Source organism: Zeus faber, assembly GCF_960531495.2.
Source record: "Zeus faber genome assembly, chromosome: 15".
NCBI classification, from domain to species: Eukaryota; Metazoa; Chordata; class Actinopteri; order Zeiformes; family Zeidae; genus Zeus; species Zeus faber.
In genome coordinates, this window is record NC_137194.1 from 17,353,248 (window position 1) to 17,374,211 (window position 20,964).

At 43.7% G+C, this 20,964-nt stretch overlaps 1 protein-coding gene across 1 annotated transcript; it reads right to left on the minus strand.

Moving 5' to 3' along the window:
* Positions 1-8,004: 8,004 nt before the first annotated feature.
* Positions 8,005-12,583, minus strand: scrt2 (scratch family zinc finger 2; the record flags this gene model as incomplete). The annotated part of the gene is made up of 2 exons (XM_080015977.1): positions 8,005-8,807; positions 12,424-12,583. The coding sequence occupies 2 exons, from the start codon at positions 12,581-12,583 to the stop codon at positions 8,005-8,007; spliced, it is 963 nt and encodes a 320-aa protein (XP_079872103.1).
* Positions 12,584-20,964: the final 8,381 nt, after the last annotated feature.

The following is a 20,964-nucleotide window of genomic DNA, read 5'->3' on the forward strand; positions in this document are numbered from 1 at the left end:
ATAAAAATGATTTTTCATCATGAATATACTATATATATAAATACTGTATATTGTATGTACTGTATATTGAACATTATGTACACTGTACATACTTTATATTGAACATTCTGTACATTGTACATACCATATATTGTACACACTGTACATTCTACATACTGCACATTGTACAAACGGTATATTGTACATTCTGTAAATTTTACATACTGTATATCATACATACTGTATATACTTTACATTGTACATACTGTATATTGTACATACTGTATATTGAACATTTGGTACATTGTACATACTGTATATTGTACACACTGTACATTCTACATACTGTACATTGTACATACTGTATATTGTACAGTCTGTACATTTTACATACCGTATATCATACATACTGTATGTTGTACATACTGTACATACTGTGTATTGTACACACTGTTTATTCTACATACTGTACATTGTACACACTGTATATTGAACATTCTGTACATTGTACATACTGTACATTGTACATACTATATATTGTACATACTGTATATTGTACATACTGTACTAGTGTATGTTGTACATACTGTTTATTGTAAATACCTCACTTCATTGTATCCATATCAATACCTATAGTCGACATTGTGTCTTTCTGTTCTTCTGTGAATTCAGTTCCTGGACCTGCATCAATCATTCAAGCTGTCAATCAACAGCCACTTAATCACCAAACCCCCAAAGTGGGGAAACGTGAAGAAAACAGGCGCTGTCAATCAAACAATATAGACACGGGAATGATCTCCATTGCCGGGGTGTGTTTCAAGTCCCACTCCACTCGGCGCGACCCTTCACTATCGCAGCAGGGCTGTAACTAGTTGACAACATATCTCAATTACTCAGATTGAGTTAGTCACACAGGTACGACAGCAGGTCACGGACGAACGGTTCCCACATAATGATTTGCTGTTAATATTAGATTTCAGTCCCCACGGGATCGTCACACTTAGAGCAGTGACAGAAAATTACCTGCCAGCTCTCCGACAGGGAGGTGGGCTATATTTATTCATACCGTCGTTTTTTTTTTTTTTTTTAACACATTGACATGCTTTTCAAGTGATAATTACTGTAAGGATTTTCAGGATCTCAGACGGGCTTAGTGACAGATGAATGCATGTTGAATATCCCAACACGGTTTTTGGCGAGAGCGGTTTGTTGCCGTGCGTGCCCAATATCAGATTAAATGGTTAACCGTTGTTGATTATTCACCGCCGGCTCCCGTGCCCCCAACTACTCAAACGACTTCCGTTTGCGAGCTGCTTCCAGTACAGACTTCTTACTATTGGATTTCAATTTAACGATCCCACCCGGCCCTGAAATGAAAAGGCTCATCCAAACACACCAACAAAGAGTGCTGGAGGTTCTAAAGCTTGCAGTGCTTATTATTTATTTTTTATTTTTTCCATTAACAGTAACATGCAAAATATGACTGACGTCTTCCCACTGTATATTTAGCTTGGGCTCAGACGGAACAACGGGCAGTGTTTCCCGGAGAGATGAAAGTCGCGTGTGTTTTCCGCAAAAATCACTTCATGCATTTATTTTATCCGGCGTCGGCTCATCTGCATTTATTGTATGTGGGGGGGGGGGGGAGGCAGCTATTTAGGGAGTGGCCCTTCCCGACTTTTGCCGGCGCATTAACGACAAGTTGAATATCTCGGATGCAACGGGAGTCGGATTTTTGACGCGGCTTCAAAAAGGGAGGCATACGGACGAGGTGGACCCTCTGCCAGGCGAGAGGGGAGGAAGCAGATGGGTTTCACACAAACAGCGCAAACATCAAGAACAGTGAGTTAAAGAGCTTGGCAGTCTCACTTGATGAAGCAGCGAGGAGCGGAGGCACTTTAATGAGCATCTCTCTCCTGTGATGTAGAATGCAAGAAGACAAACTGTTAGCTCTTAAAGGGGCAGTTACAGTTGGTTTTTGCCCCTCGCCCGAGTGCCGAACCGGCCGATGTTCCCGGCCCCCGGTCGTTATATTTATATCATATATCATTGTGCCCTGCGACCCGGGAGGTGATTGGTTTTGACGGGGGTTCGTATAAGTTGAATTTACTCCGCCCCGCCTCAGACCTCCACTTTGGGCGAGGACGTCGTCGTCGTCCGCCGGCAAAGAGAAGACAGCGCATTTGGCGACCTCCCCCGCTCTCCTCGTCGTCCAGCAGGCTGAGACGGGGCCAACAGATGGCGCCAGACGCGCCGCATGGGCAGGTTCTGAGCAAAGGGAGGACACAAGCTCAGGACTTGAAGGAAATTGGGACGTCTCGTGTAATTTCACCGACCGCGAGCGGCGAAATCACAGCCGACAGAAATTCTTCTAATTCCGATTCCTAATTCGACCGCCGCGCACGATCGCCGCGTCGAGGATCACGCTGAGTGTCCTTCGACCTGTTTGGTCTGATGTGTCCATCATTTAAAGAAGCGGAGGGGGAGAATTAACCTTCTTTTAAATAGCACGAGCGCACTCTTTCCATATCTCTGGTGCATGACGCGCCATCGGAAGGCGTCTCGTGTTTTGGCTCCCTGACATTAGCTTTAAAACGGCGTTGATTTTTGCGTTTAAAGTAAAGCGACGCACACTTTTGCTTGGGTTTTAATATTCCTGGGAATGGGTGTGGCGGCGACAGGGCCCCCACTTGTCACGCAGCGCGGCGATGCTGAGGTACGTGCGCGGGGCTCAGGCCTTTCTACCTGTCAGCAAAGCCATGATCACTCATAATCCCTCCTTGTTACACACACACACACAGCAGACCCAGCGGGTGATGTAATGGAAATGCCACAGGCTCCCATTTCGCATTGATATGTAATCAAGCCCGTTCTCCATTTTTTTTTTTTTTTTTTTTTTTTTTTTTCATCGCAAATTTGAATAAAAAAAAACAACAAGATTGGCCACGCAGAGAACAGGAAGCTAAGAGACGTCACGCTGCGAGTTACATCTGGACGGACGTCTAACAACAGATGAGACGTTTGTCGTCGCTGAGTGGTGCAGAAAAACAACCGCTCCGTGTTTAAAACTCAGAGCCGGCGGAGCTGGACTCCAACGTTCGTTACAGAGACTTCACGAGCGGCAGAGCTCCTTTCTACTTTGGTTCCTCGGTTTCATCTCAGCCCGCTTTCTTGTAATTGCGCCGCTTCTTCGCTGCTGGAGGACACCGAAGGACGCCGGCAATTGAATTCAAGTGTTGTATATTCCCATGAAACCAATCAAGAATAGCCCCGGAATAATCATCCCTGCCCACTGCCATGATTCATTTTTATTTTGCTCCATATTTTTTTTTTCCCCAGCTTTTGAGTCATTCAGAAAGTGTGGCTCCAGCAAAAAAAAATCAATGTCCCATTAAATTTTAATGGCCAGGAAGGGCTTAATACCGCTGGAACAGATGCCCGCGCTTTGTACATTGCCCTACATCTAAGAAACTCTTTCCCAGCTCTACAGTGGAATTGTCGGCGTCTCCGGTTTTTAGCTTTTTCGACTTCGCTGAAGACAGGCATTATGAGAACGATGCATTTTTAACAGCAATACACACATTCGAAGTAAAAGGATTTGAAAATGAAAAAAAAACTCTCAAAAAACATTAAAGGTTGACATGGGAACATCGAAAGACTTGCAGTATACCACTAGTTGATTATCTCATAAGTAAAATGCAAAGTGGAGCGATTTAAATAAATAAATCTATAAACGGTGTTTTCCTCAATCGGTTCCACATTTAACACAGTCAGAGATGTTTGTTGTGTTTGAAGGTATTTGTAATTACGTTTTATAAGGTTTAGATTAAGAGGTTAACAATTAGTGACGTCCCCCCACCCCCCGGAAAAAAATCCTAGCTTGACAAAATAAATGGTGACAAATTCAGAGGAAATCAGGAAAAAACTGACTTGTGGATTACTTGTGCTATTGTTTTTATTAATTTTATCATCATCGTTATTGTTGTCATCATGATTAACTGTAGCAGAACAAGATTAACCAAAACACCCCGTCATCAATCATGGCTTAGGTTTCTTCATACTCAGCTGCAACAGAGAGGTGGACGGATAACACAAGATAGATAATGAGAAAGAAAATGGAAAAATCTAAATTTTCTTTTCCTCTCCTTTTGGGGAGAAAAATCAAAAAAAAAAATAAAAAAAAATTTCTCTCCTTTTGAGGACCATATGGAAGGTTTCAAGCAGCCAACCATATGTTGAAGGCTTTTGTCATGGAAATCATACTTTTTGGCACTTTTCATTGCGCAGCCAAGCCGGGCACATAAATAAAAAGAAAACAGGGAAAAGAAGAGTCTACGGAACAAGATCAAATCTCTCAGAATACACAAAGTTTGAAGTTTTGTCGGTAACTTACAACAGATAGCTTTTAATCAAGACACTCCCTGATTCACATTGCCACCCAGTCTGCAATTGGTACCTGTATTCGTCTTTTCTTCTTAAAAAAAGACATGAATAGAAAAGAGCAATTAAATGTCTACATGCATTGTCATATTATTGCTGTGATATATTTACAAACATATTTACAAAATTATCAAAGAGGAACAATGTTTCCCTACATTGAAATTCAGAATCAGTTCAGTTGTGCCTCCTTTTCTTTTTTTTTTTACATCAGCCCACGTTGTTTTGGATAATCTATGCTCAATGTCAATGATTTGGATACAAAGCTCGCTCGACCGACAACGTCAGGGTGTTTTAGAATGAATTTGATTTTGTCCTTTATTTTTTACATTTCTCCGTCAATAGAGCTCACATTTGTTTTAGGAATATATTCGGCTCATCCATTTCAATGAGTAAAATAATATTATTGCGCCGGCGTCGATAGAAAGCAACATTACCAACCGGCCTCAACGTTAATAAAGAGACCCGCGTCGGCAGGTTGGCGGGAGAACGTGACGAGAAGGAAAGCGAGGGGCGGACGGATAGACGGGAAGCCAGTTTGTTTTTTTTTGTCCCTTTTTAAAGACAAGCGCACAATTGCTGTGATTGTGTCATCCATTTAGAATATGCAAATAGCTGACAGTGCATTTGCCTGCTGGTGCTTGACCTTCCCCTTGGAGGTCGCTCACCGACTCAATTACGCTCCCTATCTGCAGTCTGTCTGCAAACACCTGTTATCCTCCTACACTCTGCCACCCTCCACCAATCCCACCTCGGTACATTTTGTACTTCAGACGTCCAGCCGGAGACCACCTGAGCGCGCTGAGCACGCTCACTGATGGATGTGGAGTGTTGGGAAAATGATAGGGAAGGTGGAAGTGCATTACGGAGCCTGATTCTATCACAACAATCACAACAAGGTTTTCTTCTGTTTGCCAAAGCAGTAATCATCAAACTAAGCTTTCTGGTTGCATTTTACTCCGTCTGGCGGCCAGGCTTCTGACTCTGTTATTTCGGTGGTGTTTTCCTCCATTTTTTTCCTTTTTTTTTTTAGCAAATCCTCACATTATTTACTATATGGAGAGCCCCAAAGCATTCAACTAAGAGCGTTTGTGACTTCATTTATACATGTAACTTGATTTTAATGCCCGGTCCCGTGTTACGTTCTGGCAATTCATTTGTGGACAAGATAGAAATTCCTTCGCCTGTTTCCATCCGAAATAAATGAACCAAACAAAAATAAAGAAATAAATACAAATATTTGAGGACAATATCTTCCTTCCCCGGTCAAATTAGGTCTCACCAGCCTTCCCGGGCGTTTCTTGGGAAACGCGACACATTGTGTGAAGAATTGAGGCTCACTCACGATTACTGCATCACTATTATTATTGCTCATCTTTTGTTGGAAACCCAATGTACATGGACATTCTGCTTTTCATTCAGTTTCATTCAGGCTGCAGGGATACAAATGGACAATATGACAATTGGCGAAACACATTGAGGTCAGTCATTGTAGGGAATTATTGCCTGGCATTCGTCGAATAGGCCACAATATTATCAGTCATGAGTCAGCATCGGACTACACTTTCGGTAACAGAAGAATTATTAATGTTTTGGTGTTTAATTTCCAGTGTCACATTTTATTGCCCTAAATCGACTGAAAACAGGACGGCTATGACTGTTATTCCTGCCAATTGCTGTACGTTATTGCCTTGAAACAAAAATAATCTGCATTCGGTTGTTGGAAGTACTCTATTACTGGTATGATACATTGTTCCTCTTTAAAAAACTAAGTCCCAAGGACTCTCTACAGTTTCATGCATATAAACATTTTCTTTGAAGATCAGCAGCATCTTACAAGGTCGATGGATGTTAATTAAAAAAAAAAGGAATGAAATCAAAAGAACAAATAAATAAATAATCAAATAAATTAAAAAGTGACCAATAATCGATTAAGTAAATAAATAATTAAATAAATGCATGGTAATAAATAAACAATTCTTCAATAAATACATAGAATCACCCAAAAAAATAAATAAATAGATGAATAAATAAATACTGTCAAATATTTACATGATTAATCAATGGTGCGCGTCTAAAACAATGGGGCCGAGCTTTGAGCGACGTACAAACAGACCAACAGAATCGCTTTGACCGTCACTTTGTAACTGAGGGTGCGTTTGAGTCCGTACCTTATCTATCGTTCTGAGGTAACAGTAAAGGGGGTGGGGGGGGGGGGGGGGGTTGGAGGTGGGGAAGTGGTGGAGATTGCTTGTTTAAGACTGGGTGATGGTGCACCAGGAAGGCAGCAGAGTTTGTGCTAGCCAGCGTGGCGGAGGAAGAACAGCGTGAGATTTCATTGCTATAGACAGGTCACTGCACATGGCACTTACTACAATACGTCATTTGGTTTGGCTTCCCAGTGTTTATTTTTCTAGTCGTCAATATGTCAGCGTGATGGACTGGATCTGTGTGTGTGTGTGTGTGTGTGTGTGTGTGTGTGTGTCTGTGTCTGTGTGTTTGTGTGTGTGTGTCTGTGTGTGTGTGTGTGTGTGTGTGTGTGTGTGTGTGTTGATCGCACCACAACCTGCTCAACAGGTTTGGCCCGGCGCTTCGACAATAACTGCTCGTTCCAAAATTGTTTTTTTTTTTTTGAATGACCTGTGGCCCACGGTGTCGTTAACCTTTAGCTCATGTTGTTCACTATGAGTTTGGCTTAAAATTAGTCGGAATACCCACAGTTACAAAGATACTTTTGATCAACAAGGGATACTTAGCACAAAAAATAAGTCTTAAAAAAATCAAATAGAAAAATAACATCCGTTAAATTGAAACACTGGTGTGGCAAAAAAGGGGTTTGTCTTTCTTTTTTTTTTTTCTTTTCTTTTTTTTTAAACCTTTTAAAATGATCTCCCTTTTTTGCAAATACTGTCATAGTTCACATTTTCATAAAAAGTTCATGTTGGCAGTTGCAAAAGAATTCAATTCTTAGCAAATAAAAAGCAGCATAAAAATACAAGAGGTCATTTTGTCTCTAAAAAACAAAAGAACACTGTTACAGTCCTTTTTATGTTTTTTTTTTTTTCATTTTTGTGTACTATTTGCTATAAAATATCAGGAATCTAAATATTATTACTATTGATATCAATATTATTATAGTCATTGATAAAAATTCACATGCCAGGCCTCATATATAATTGTGTGTTGGTATAAGTCCATGTACGTGTGTGTGGGTGTGTTTGTGTGTGTGTGTGTGTGTGTGTGTGTGTGTGTGTGTGTGTGCTCATGTGTTTCATGTATCTGTGTTTGTGTGTGTACATGTTCGTCATTTGTGTAAAACTAACTTCTACAGTTTTTATTTGGGGATAGGTTGTTTGATTGTATGTTTCTGTGGACGATTAGCTACTGTGCAGGGAAAAAAATCCAGCATCTTTTGAAATTGTCTCTTGCCATAATCATAATAGTTGCTTCAGGTAATCTCAGTGAAAATATTGCTTTCTAAAAAAAGGGAAGGAAAAAAAGGCATGGAGGGCGAGTGAACAGGGTTATTGGTTGAGAACCTACAGCGGGGTTTTTTTTTTTTCCAAAATTCCGGCTCTTATCACGTGGCTAGTTCTCTGATCCGGATTCGTCTTCGTCCGCGGAGCCCTTGAAGCAAGCTGACTCATAGTGCTTGTTCAGGTAGGACTTGAGAGCAAAGGTCTTATTGCAGCGCTTGCATCTGTAGTGCTTGAAGGCAGAGTGTGTTTGCATGTGGGCGCGGAGGTTTGAGCGGTCAGCAAAGGCCTTGCCACAGTGGGCGCAGGCGAAGGGCTTCTCCCCCGTGTGTGAGCGCATGTGACCTTGAAGGAGCCAGGGTCGGCTGAAGGCCTTGCTGCACACGTCGCACTTGTGCTTGAGGTCGTGGGTGAGGATGTGCATGGCTAATGCAGGCATGGACACGTACACCTTGTCGCACGTGGGACACTTGCGCGCCATCTTGCTATCCAGGCTTCGGTGCGTCTGCTTGTGTCTGCTAAGGTTGGAGGAGGTGGCGTACGTCTTGCCGCACTCGTTGCAGGTGTGGCGCGACGTGCCGGAGCCTTTCTCCTGGGCCACGGCGCTGGCCAGGCTGTTCCTCGAGCCGCTGCCGCGACTCTCACCGTCCCCCTTCCGCCTCGAGCGCCCGTCGGAGATGAAGAAGGCATCCATGGTGTAACCCTCGGTCAGGGCGTCCGACTCGCCGCTGTAGAAGCCGCTCGCCGTCATGCCGGACTGGGGGCTGTCGGGGTGCTCCAGGTCGGGGTCGCAGTACTCCTCCCCTCCGCTGCTCACCGGGGTGTAGAGCGGGTCCGACACGGGTGATGCCAGCTTGTGCTCCATCTTCTTCTCCCCTTGGTATACAGATGGCGTGATGTAATCCTGGATGTAGCCTAGGGAAGAGGTACACACAATTACAGTCAGCCAGAGGTTGTGGTGGGTAAGCACGCATTTACATGGCTGTGATTGCATGATTATCATGTTGGATGATTGCCCTTTGTGAAATGATGAAATGATGGCAGCGCAGAGCAAATTGCTTTTTTTTTTTTTTTTTTTTTTTTTCCCCCCCCAGACCTCATGGGTTGCGTCCACAATAGCATTGATAAGGGAAAACATAAACGCACTCAGCAGCGTTTATGAAGGTGTGTTCTCACATTGCGGATGCAAACTGGCTGTGAGCCACCCATAATGGTTCATCAAAGAAATTCCCCGGTAGAAAAGGCTCACGTTGAAGGCCCTCTTACATAAAGTAGTCTCATTGATTAGACCTCTTTTTCTAGGTAAGAATTCTTCATCTACGATGTGTCAGTCCCTCTGTGACTGTGGCTCCCCCCCCCCCCCCCCCCCACACACACACACACTTGCTCAATTAAGGCTCTGCCAGCGCTTTATGAATAGAGGCGCCACGCTCCGTTCAGCACAACACTCCAAACTCAGAACTTTGAAAAATGCCCAAAAAAGGTAACAAAGGTAGATTTGAGAACAGGCAAAGCCTTCTATACTTGCCGATGTCTAATATGTAAAAAAAAAAAAAGGGGTTTGTTGTGTTGGAGGAAAACATGTCTCTGGATAGGTTGCACCCCCTGGACGGGATCACATGGTCCCATCTGGATTCTGTTTTTCATTTGATCTATTCGACAAGAAAATAAATGGGATGGGTTTTTGCGGCCGACCCTCCGATTGGAGAATCGGTCGCGGGTCTGGACGCCGCTTGTTTAAAAGAGAAGGCATTGCACTGCAGAGCACACAATGCCGACGCCGTCGGTGATTTAAATGTCTACAACTGTGCAGTGTGTGGCGACATGATATATTCTGGCTGGCATTATTCCTGTCCTTCGCCACTTCCCTGTGCAGCCCATTGCCAGGGAGGCTAAAAGACTTTCTGGCAGCTGAATGGAAACTCAACAGAAGGAAACCATTTCTTGTCAAGTGAACAGTGAGGCCTGAATCCCTTCTGAACATTTCTTACCTCACCGGTTACTATTGTCTCGGGTGAAAATATGAGTGCAGGAAAATGCCGTGGAATTCTTGCCTCGAGAGGGAAAAACTGCCAAGAAATAAGCCATTCCTAAGCACCCTGCACAGCAAGTAGTGGAAATGAGATATTGACTGTTTTTTAATGAAATTCAAAGTTTTGCGCTGATCAATAGGCCATCATCTGTAAAATAGTACAGCTGTTAGAACAGCCGTGAACAGAAAGAGAAGAAGATGGGAATAGGGTAAGAAAAGGATAAAGTGTCCGTTGCCCACAATAATAGTTTATTGAGCAGGACGGAGTCGAGCTGCCGTCTGATACACGGCGTCAGCGAGGAGCTAAATCCTTCATCCTTCTGTTGTTTCGTGAAGAGGGTCACCTGTCTACCAAAGCACGTGTGCTGAAGTGCCTTCAAGAAACAGGTCATTAGAAAATCAATTGAAGTGGTCTCTTACCACGCCGGTTCCATTCCCAAAGGGTTTAGGCGCTCACAGCCCATATTCTAAAAGACATGATACTAAAGATCAGAAAAACAAGCCTCCCAAATAGACTTTGTTGTCAATTTGACAACAATCACTGTTGCTCTGAGAAAAGAGTCGATCTATATAGTATGGGATTGTTTGGTCCTTGTTCTGTTAGGAATCTGAAATAAAAGGGAAAGGGAAAAGAAGGGTATGTGCATTATGTAATGTGTTTCAATTACCCAAGGTCAGACAAGGAGTTCATCATTTAGGGCCAGCGCCGTATCAGCCTTTACAGCTCGCAGACTCATTTCTCTAATGCAAAGCAAGCATGTAATTAATGGACCCTCTCAGCCACCCCTCTTTGTTGTTCGACAGACACTCAAGTCAAATGTCTCCACAATGGGGGGAAAGGAATTCTCTCGGCACAGCAGAAGTGCTGATGCTAGGTATTCCAGCCATGTTGAGATTTTTTCTTTTTATTTAGTTTGTTTCCTTTTCCTCTGGACTCAGCATGAAAATATAGACTCTATTGTGTGATTGAAATGGCTTTTGTCAAGTGCAGTGAAGTGTGAGGATGCTCTTTATCTACCTATTGCCAAATGCTTTTGAAAATGGTTAACATTGCAATAGACCAAAAAATAACATTGGCCAGGATTATATATATAAATTAATATACTTGTATATTGTATAGTACATTGGAATTAAATGTATTTAAATTGTGAATTGTGGTGAAATGAACCCTTGTCAATTATTAATGTCATAATATGCCATAGCAAAGATGTAATGTGACATCTAGATTTCTGCGCATGACAGGCATCTTTTCACCACACATGACCATGCACGCACGCACGTTGTTTTGATCCAAAATGGACTGTGGCGTTTCAGGCAGTACCATAACAGGTGGGAATGATCGGAATTGCTCCAGACCCCGGAGCTCATCTTATTGTGACGAGATCATAACAAATCACAACAAAGACGGATGGACATCTGGCACCCTAAATATGGCTTCAAAATGGAAGCAGCGAGCTTAAACCTGCCTGTGGAATCGAGGGCCAGCCTCTCGGCGCTGACTGCAGCTTAGCGTGCTCAGGCAGCATGTTGACCACTGTACAGCTATGTGTCCTTTCTTGGTGTTTACAGTACCCACACACACACACACACACACACACACACACACACACACACACACACACACACACACACACACATTGTCACGTGATTACCATCAATGCTGCTCCAAGCATTTTTTGTCTCCTTTTTATCCTTCCTCTCACTACCTCCCCCCTCCAGCTCCCCCACCTCCCTCCTGGCTCTACTGTACAGCGTGCGGATGTCTCTTGTGGCGCTGATAGGCCTGCATGGCTGAAACTCTAACCCCTGCTAGTTTTCAAATGCCCGGAAGGAGGAGAAAGATGTAGCGGAGGGATGGGGGTGGGGAGACCGTGCATGCTCCAGTTGGACGGGGGAGAGGGGGGCAAGGGAGGCTCAGACTGTGATGGGAACTCAAGGACAATAACAGCTAAGGACAAACGCATCATCCAATACTCATCTCTCATATTTATGAATTGTTTAGCCGGCGGGGGTGGCGGAGAGAGGCGGCTCGCCTGTTAAGTCACCGCCGCGTTTGGTGCAGTCGCACAAATACGTAACCGATGCTTCTCCCGATTAGAGACACGTTTTGTCCCCAATTTACATAAGCTAATCCGTGGCTGTGACCTGAATTTCGTCTGCCCTTCACCGGAGTCAAAAAACAAAAGTAGGGGCGCATGGTGGGTGGGGGTGGGGTTATTCTGGAGAGGATTATTTGCGATGCAGAAAAACCACCGGCTGTGAGTAACATTTACTGCACACACCATGGGCACGTCGCATGCGCTGGAATTTCACTAAATGTTCAGGAAAATGAAGGAAAGGCTTTTCTTAACTGTGGCCACGATTTGATAACCAGCACTTTTGCAACCGGCTAAAATAGAAGCAAAATGTAGATAAAGAAGAGAACACGGGGGAAATGGTGCTCACACAGCTCAGACAACAAGAGGAGGACCGGAGCCGTCCCAAGGCGTGCAAACTCACCATTCTCGCTGAGACGAACCCCCAAGCTGGTTACAGAGTCTGTGATGGAGCGGGCAAAAGTGAAGGAGTCGTCCAGGTGGTGATGGTGATTGGAGGTGGCCACATTGGACGAAGAGAAATCATCAAGCTTGATTTTCTTCACCAAAAATGAGCGGGGCATGTTTCAATGGATAAAAACACAGAGCCGAGAAAAAAGCATGGGCAAAAAAGAGGAAAAACCCTCTAAGGAAGCGCGCGAACAGAGCCGGATGAGCGGTAATCCTGGTGTCTAACGGAAAGAGCCAAAAAACATAAGATGAGGAGGAAAATGGAAACCGGCGGAGAGCAAGGCTGTCGGCGATGCTGTGCGATACTCTACGGCTCCCTCGGCTCCCCCCCCCAAAAAAAATAATAAAAAAAAAAGATCCTGTTCAGCACTGGATAGCTCCTGTGATGCAGCAGGCTTAAGGGACCAGCGAGAAAGAGAAGAGATGGAGACAGAGAGAGGGAGAGAGAGAGAGAGAGAGAGGGAGAGAGAGAGAGAGAGAGAGGGAGGGAAAGAGAGAGAGAGAGAGACTGTCAGACTAGCTGAGATCAGCAATCACGCCAGCCTTTATATGGGGCACAGGCAGCGGAAGATCAGGTGGTGCTGCGAAATGGAGCTGCTTAGCTTTAATCCATCAAATGTCCCCAGGGACACACATCAAATTACTACTGAACCGTCTGTGCATTCGCACACAGACAGAGGAGAAAGAACACAGCCAGACCCCCACTGCTGCTCCCCTCTTTCCCCTCTCCCTCCCACCCATCCGCCCTCCCTCCCTCTCACACTCTGCTTATGCTCGCCGCTCAGAGGAGGAGTAAAAGAGGAGGGCAGACAATGTAGACGTGGATGAGAGCACATTCAGTGTCCTGTCCCCCATTGTTTTCAGATGAAGTGGCACAGTTTATGTTTGCCTTGCACAGGCGCCGCTGCCCTCATGTCCTCTCCATTACCTTAGACACCCTTTCTCCCTCTCCCTCTCTCTTTCTCTCTCTCTCTCTCTCTCTCTCTCTCTCTCTCTCTCTCTCTCTCTCTCTCTCCCCTCACACCGCTTCCTCCCATTAGCACACTGTCCCTGGACTTGTATACAGAAAATGGCACAAAAAAACACAGCGCTTACATACCGGAGGCTACCTGGGAGTAATGGGTCTGTTTTAATGTCTGTAGATTCCCACAGTGTCGGCTCGCCTCCCCTGTCGCCGCCGCACAGATGTGTATCCTGCCATGCGTTGCAGTGAATTATCTGATTAATTAATTACATCCTTTTTGATTAGAGTGAAATCTAGAATAACACTCGTGGTTAATAAATTGGCCAGATATTTCAGGGCCAGTTTCTCCACTGTGACCTGTTTCCTATGACAAATTATATTGTATTTTGTAACAACAAGTATTTAGTGTTGCTCATTTTCCATTCCTTCCATCTCAACCCAATTGAAATGAATCATGCATATACACCTGTTTGATTTCTTAGAGGTGCTCTATCTATCTATCTATCTATCTATCTATCTATCTATCTATCTATCTATCTATCTATCTATCTATCTATCTATCACTGTTCACCTGTTTCACAATATTGTGCTCAATGTGAAGTTTTCACTGGTAATGTCAGCCGAAGAAAATGGTCTTATTCTGATGATAATAAGATTCATTGCGAACGTGTTGTATGTATATAATAAGCTGTTTGTATGCTGTAATTGTTGAACCTATAGCAAAGTAATTGGTTGGACTGAAAATGCAATGCATCTTAATATGGTTCTTTGCTTTGGTTTTTGAAAGATAACCATAACAAATTATAACATAATTAATTCTTATAATAATTATAAGTAATTATCACCATAAGATGCAATGATATGCAGATTCCTACACCAGAATGATCATTCTGTCTAAATCCCAGAATAAGGTCAATCTTATTAGGCGTATAAGCTTCACTTTAAATGATAAGTTTATCTTTTGATTGACACAAACTATACCGTATGCAGGTTCAATGTAGAGAAATCCCTGGAAACATTGCGGCTCTCGGCATGTTATTTTTCAAGAGTGACAAATCAACACAAATAGGATTTATCACACATGTCATGGCACATCTGGGATGAAATTAACCTCTTTTGGGGTTTGAGGTGAGGAATTAATGGAAAAATGTGACACGGAAATGACACTGGGTGCTTTGGCTAAAAGGGAATTTAAAGAATGTCAACACAACACATAACATAACACATAATATGTATACATAATATACATGCTATAATATGACAGGTTTTATATAAATTAATTCAATATCTAATTGGAAATGTGTCGTTAGTTGGATCTTATTAGAGTTTTTCACCATTGACTTAAATGTTGAGGCAAACATCATTATTGGATGTGATCGTAATAATATGAATAATACCAATAATAATAATAATAATAATATTTCAACGTCCACCATACAGTGCATGGTGGTTAAAGTAGACAACAACCCCCCTCTTGATCTGATACTGCACTTTCCCAGCACCTCTAGCAGCCTCTGCTTTGACTCCACTCTGAACGGCTCTTCATCTCTGGCAGAAGCCGTCCTCGTTACTCTGCCCTTTGTGCGCCGCAGCGCTGTTCTGAAGTATACACATGGCACGCAGACATCAATATTTCAGGACGGTCTGAGGAAACATTTAGCCTCTGATAGCAACTCAACCTAATGGATGAAAAACAGCCATAAATTAAGAAAGCTTCCCCCTGCGGTGCGCTTGTTGAATGTGGCGCCGTCCTCACTCGCATATTAAATCCCAGCGCTTGGCATTGTTTGTCTGTGATTGCATCCTTTTTCAGAAGCCCAGACACAATTTGCTAATTTATTTGGATCCCCTTCCGTAAGTACTTTTGTTGATATGATAAATTGGATCAACAAGTTAAAAGGCAGGTCTTAGATTCTGAACCCAGGATGCAAGCAGACTATTGCTGACGTGGACAGATGGGATGTCTTCAAGTTCTACTTCCACCTTTTGAATTGTGAAACTTTTCACTGTTCGTAACAGTGAATGCTGAAGACAGGAGCTGCAAGGGAGGTTTGACCTTCCAGCTGCGGTCACATCCACCACAACGAATGCATGTTGGACAGTTTTCACTGTGAATAAGATAAGACCCTTCTGTTATTCAGCTCATTCTAATCTTATGGTGGTTTGCGTCTGGATTTTTTTTTTAACCATCAGATGACTCAGAGGCCAATTTAGTCCATGAATCCAAGCATCAGTGTTAGCCATGGTCTCCTTTCATATATGTTCATCATCTTAAACTGTAGCTACAGGTTTCTACTGTGTTTTTCTTCTCGGATAAGGGTTGCCGGTGGTGTGAAGCATGCTGGGATTTAAACTGCACATCTCGCAGGTTTGCATTTCAGGTTACAGGGTCCATCCGCCCCCCTCCCCTTCCCCTCGCCTGACTTCCAGTTCACTCGCTGCCCCCAGAGACTGGCTCTGACATGTGGTCACTGCCTCGGGACGTTACCATAGTGACTGACCCCCTTGGGCTAAAGTAATGGTCTTTACCCTCCCACGTTGCAGAGGGGGCTGGGGCGGCGGGGGGGGTGGGGGGGGGGGGGGGGGGGTTGGGGGTCGGGACGGGTCCACACCCCGATCGGATGTGGGGGGAGGCTGAGATCCAATCTTGACCTCATTAACATCCTGTATGGTCCTCCAGGGTTATGGCGATGACCTGGCCGGCCCAATGAATGAAGTCAATCTACTTGATTCGTTCCTCCCTCCGACAGTTCCACAAGAGACACCGCTGGCAATTACGCCGACTAAAGGAACACTTATTATCTCTATTTACAGACATGAAGCGTGTTTAATCACTTGACTTAATTCTCCAGCTAATTCAGCCGCCTAGCAAATTGAAAAAAATAAAATAAAAAATTAAGCTTCAATGCATTTGCGTGAAGATTTTGAAAGCATATAGGAAAAAAATATTCCAGCCTCTTGCACCACTTATACAATATGATAGTGGGAATGGGGTGTGTAGGTGAAGAGACTATGTCCATTAGGCACAGCCATCTATAATTCACCTCGCTTTGCTTACTAGGTCACTTCATTGAGGACTTGAAAACATCTTTAGAGCGCTCTTTAGAAAGATAAGAGCCGATGGTTATTTTGCAGACACCACAGTGGGCCTGATACATTGCCACCGTTTATATTAATGATCCTTCTGCATTCAACAAGTATTTGTTCATGGTTTAAGTATGATGTAAAAATGCATTTGTTTCGGCCATTTCGACGCGTCAATTCGTCTTTTATTCTCTTCTCGGCAGAAAAAAAACCCCAAAAAAACAAAAAACGGAAAAAACAAACAAACGCCGTTTTGTTACATTTTTACGAAGATGCAAATCAGAATCAGTGTGGAGAAGAAGGTCAGACAGACAATATTGTGTTGTGGAGTATGAGCACAACTTAAAGACTAAATGGCCTTAACTGCAGTGCTGTATCAAATGCCGCTTGGCAAATAGTTCACTATATCACTCATGCCCTATTTGGCTTGTGTCTGCCTGTTGTCCTGTATGCATCTCTGAGCGTGTGCGTTTGTTGTCCATGGGCAACTGTTCAGTAAATAGGGCAATTAAGTGTGAAAAGCAGAAAGGAGCTAACATGTTCCTATCTCTTTGGTGGGGGGAGATAATTTATGCTAATAACATCTCCACCGCTCAAGCTGCCCAAAAATGATAGCAGACCCTTTTGGCTTCTGGGAGAAGAAGAAAAAAAAAAAAAAAATCTTTTCATCCTCTTGAAAAAAGTGGTTTCTCAACACCTTGCAAATAAGACAGCTGTGTGGCAGTGAATGAGCATCTCTCCCTCACTCTCTCTCTCCCTCTCCCTCTTTCTTTTTTTTTTGCCATCTCTCTCTCTCTCTCCCTTTCATCTCCAAATGATAATCTGTCCTCCTTCACTGTCTTGTATGGTGCCCGTTTGTTCATTTAGGCTGTCAAATACTTGAAACCCTAGTTCCACCCCCCCCCCCCCCCCCCTCCTCCCATTTTCTTTTCTCCCTCTCCTTGCCCAGCACCGCTGCACAAATCCATCATAATTCCTCCCTCAAGAGTCTTCATCAGGAAGTCGCAGCATGCCTGAATGTATTTCAGTAAATAGTAGCCCATGCATGAGCGATGCTTCTTAATAACACTTAAAGTGTTGCTCAGTATGCCGCGCATGGCGTGAATTACTCCGGCGTGCGGCGGGGGGCACGGAGGGATTCGGTGCTTGTGAGGAGCAGCGGTCATGGTGGCAGTTCAATAAATAACAGTGGTGAAAGTAGGGGCAATAAACCATATGAAAGCTCTAGCAGATGGGAGCGGGCTGCCCACGACGCCCAGCGAGAAGCCCTGTTGTCAGCCAGCGAGAGCAAAATGTGTCAGCCACCAAGGGTAAGCTGTTCTCTTCCCAACACCACCGGACGACGAGTGGAAGCGCCGTTCTCCGGCTTTGGGAGAGAGGAAGGGAGGGAAAATAAATAAATAAATAAATCTGCTCTGAACGTTCGATGAATCTGTTCCGGAGGCGGATGTGTTTTTACTTTATCGTCTTCTGTGGGGCGGAAAAAAAAGAGTCTTCATAGTCAAACATTATTAATTTCTAGTGTAGTACTTAAAGCTTAATTAGAAATCATCATTCCACCTAGCTCTAATTTATAGCCAAATAATTGTTCAAATGATCCTATTCCTAAATTAATTGGGTTAATTAATCATTGGCGCCCTCCCCATCGCTCCCCGGTTTAAAGGCAGTGCAGGTCTTTTTATATCATGTTTCATGAAGAAGGTCAGAGCATGGGGTAATAGACTGTCGTTTCCAATTTGTACTTCCGTGAAAAGGAAGAGCGAATGCATTAGTGAGATGCTATCAGTCTGTTTAATATTAGACAACAAATGGGCAGATTTGCATACGTACACGCAGCTTGAATAGAGTGGAGTGTATTGCCACAGTCATTGTTCAGGTAGCTGGTTTTTCTTTCCGCGGCGCAGCAAATCTAGGAAACAATTACATGGCAGCTCCCGTGTTTCTATTAGTGTATTCAGTGCACCTGTTTGCAGCCAAGGGGGACAAACAAATGTGAATTTATGCAGAAAATGAAGAAAACTACAACCAAACAAAATCTCCATCAGGCGACATTGAAGCAGGCTTTTTCTTCCATCCCCCCCCCCCCCACGTGTGGTTTTTTTTTTTTCCTACCAAAGCATGTCAGGCAGAGAGGTGAGATCAATTTCCATGGGATTAGGCTGCCTGAAGAAAATGATTGCTTTTTCTAATACTTAGTAACAATTTTTCAATTTCCTGTGGTCTTTGTTACTCTCAACATTTTTGCAAATGAGCAAAACAGAGGCGAGCGGCGTTGCTGCCTCGCGAACTTCACCTTGGGACCAGGCGTCATTTGCATATATATTGAGAGCATACGTTTTTGGTTTATAATAGTCACCAATCTGGGGTGGGGGGCGGGGAACCGGGGGTGTCTGGCAGACATTCTGTCACCTGTTATGAGGCCCTTGTCCATGAACATCCCTGAGAGACAAGAGCAGGTGATAATTACGGCGCCGGAACTAAACTGGCGCTACTCCGTCCCTTCAGCCGTATTTTTAAAATCACCTCGAGGAAAAACAATAACTCTGCAGGAGCTACCCCCGTCTCCCAACTTCCGGATGACATTGACATTTTATTCACAGAAAATGCTAAATAATGATTACATTTTTTTTTGGGGGGGGGGGTTAAAAGGGTTGTGATTAACATTCGGGGCCGGAAAGTGTATATCCATATTGTTATTTCACAAGATGGAAGGAGCGACGGGGAAGAATGATGAGGGAGATTCAACGGAGATGCACTGCAGATGGTCACATGACAATAGCTTTATTGCCCCTTTATGTGGATTTGAATCATAATTGAGTGTCTCCACAGCAGAGTGTGCGCTCGCTGTGAGTCATGGTGAGTGTACTGCTAGAGGACAGATGAGTGTGGTTGCCTTTTACTAAATCTAGCACTGCATATTGAGATTTTTGTCCCGCTTCAAGTTTAACTCTATTAAGGTTTGGCATCGAAGGCGGACATTTTTTTCAAATTGTCTTTTTAACAAAGGATAACAAAGCCAGCATAAGGAGAGAAAAAACCAACAACAAATATATATATATATATATATATATATATATATATATATATATATATATATATAACGTAAAACGCCAGCTTGGAAGAGACCTGTTATGGAATTAAGTTTTTGTCTCGTTTGGGATAAGCAGGAACAGTGTGCAAAGGCACGTTTGCACAGTGATGCATGTGTGTCATGCATCAGTGCGTTTGTGTGTGTTGAGCTCTTTTCAAAGGGCATACTTTTTTGTGCGCGGGCCCAGACGATGCAGCTGGCAAAGGTCTGACTATTGCTGGAAGCATGTCCAAATTGGCACACTTACAGAAAAGCCTTGGCTCCTGGGTCACACTTTATATAGGGTGCATAAAGGCTGCCTGGCTGGCTGCTGTCTGGACCCGGCCAACAGACTGAACACTGCACAGACAATACCAAGCTGTCAATCACCATCAATCGTCCCGTTATTTCTACGTCAGATATTGGTTCTTTTTGGGGTTTTTTTACTCCTCCCCGCACTGACGATGCATCGTCAATGCGAGGCAATTCGTGTTTTTGTACATTTGTGATGTAGAACCAGTTGAGTTTTTTTTTTTTTTTTTTTTAACAGGTGGTTAAAACGGGCAGCGTACGTGCGCGCGCTGAAGTAAACGTCCGACTCATCATCGAGTGCTCATCGTTTATTCGGCACACGCTCTGACGCTTTAGAGGTTGGAATACCGAATCAGCCCTTTTTTTAAAAACCTAATTTCAATACTCAGAATCAATTCTCAATGCTCGATCTGAACGGGAGGTCTGCCAGGTGATTTTGCGCGGGTGCCGTGCTCGGGTGGGGGATATTTCCATTTATTCTTTAATTGCCCGATAAATTAACTAGTAAAGACACCTGTCAAAACAGCAGCCAGTCCATGTGGATTCTCCTCCCAGTAGGCCCCTCTTGATAGACTAAGTTGGTGATGACAACTCCCCAAGTCTGTCCCCTCGGGCTGAGGCACGCGAACGCCGTGGACTTCTCCTTCCCCTATCGTTCTCTATCATGGTAATGCATCAAATAGACATTTTAATTTGAAGTTCATTTTCTCCTCAAGGCTCTGTAAATGTCTGCTATAGCAGCCGCGCTGGAGAAGATAGACCTTTCTTTATACCGCTGTGCACAATCTCTCCTTTTCTCATCCCAATAAAATGTTATGGTGCTGCTGATTCCATTTTGATAGACGTGTTACGAGAGCAGGGTTAAAAAAAAAAAAAAAAAAAAAAACATAACAAAAAAAAACATCATTAACCCATTTTTTTCCCCGCGTGTCCCCCCCCTCACTTTACTTCGCCTGAAAACAAAAACACTGGTGACTCATTGATTTTCACAAACAAACCAAATTGCCGGTAATGGTACATGCCACTGTGACGCCGAGGAAACCTCATCACTCAGCCGTCGCTAT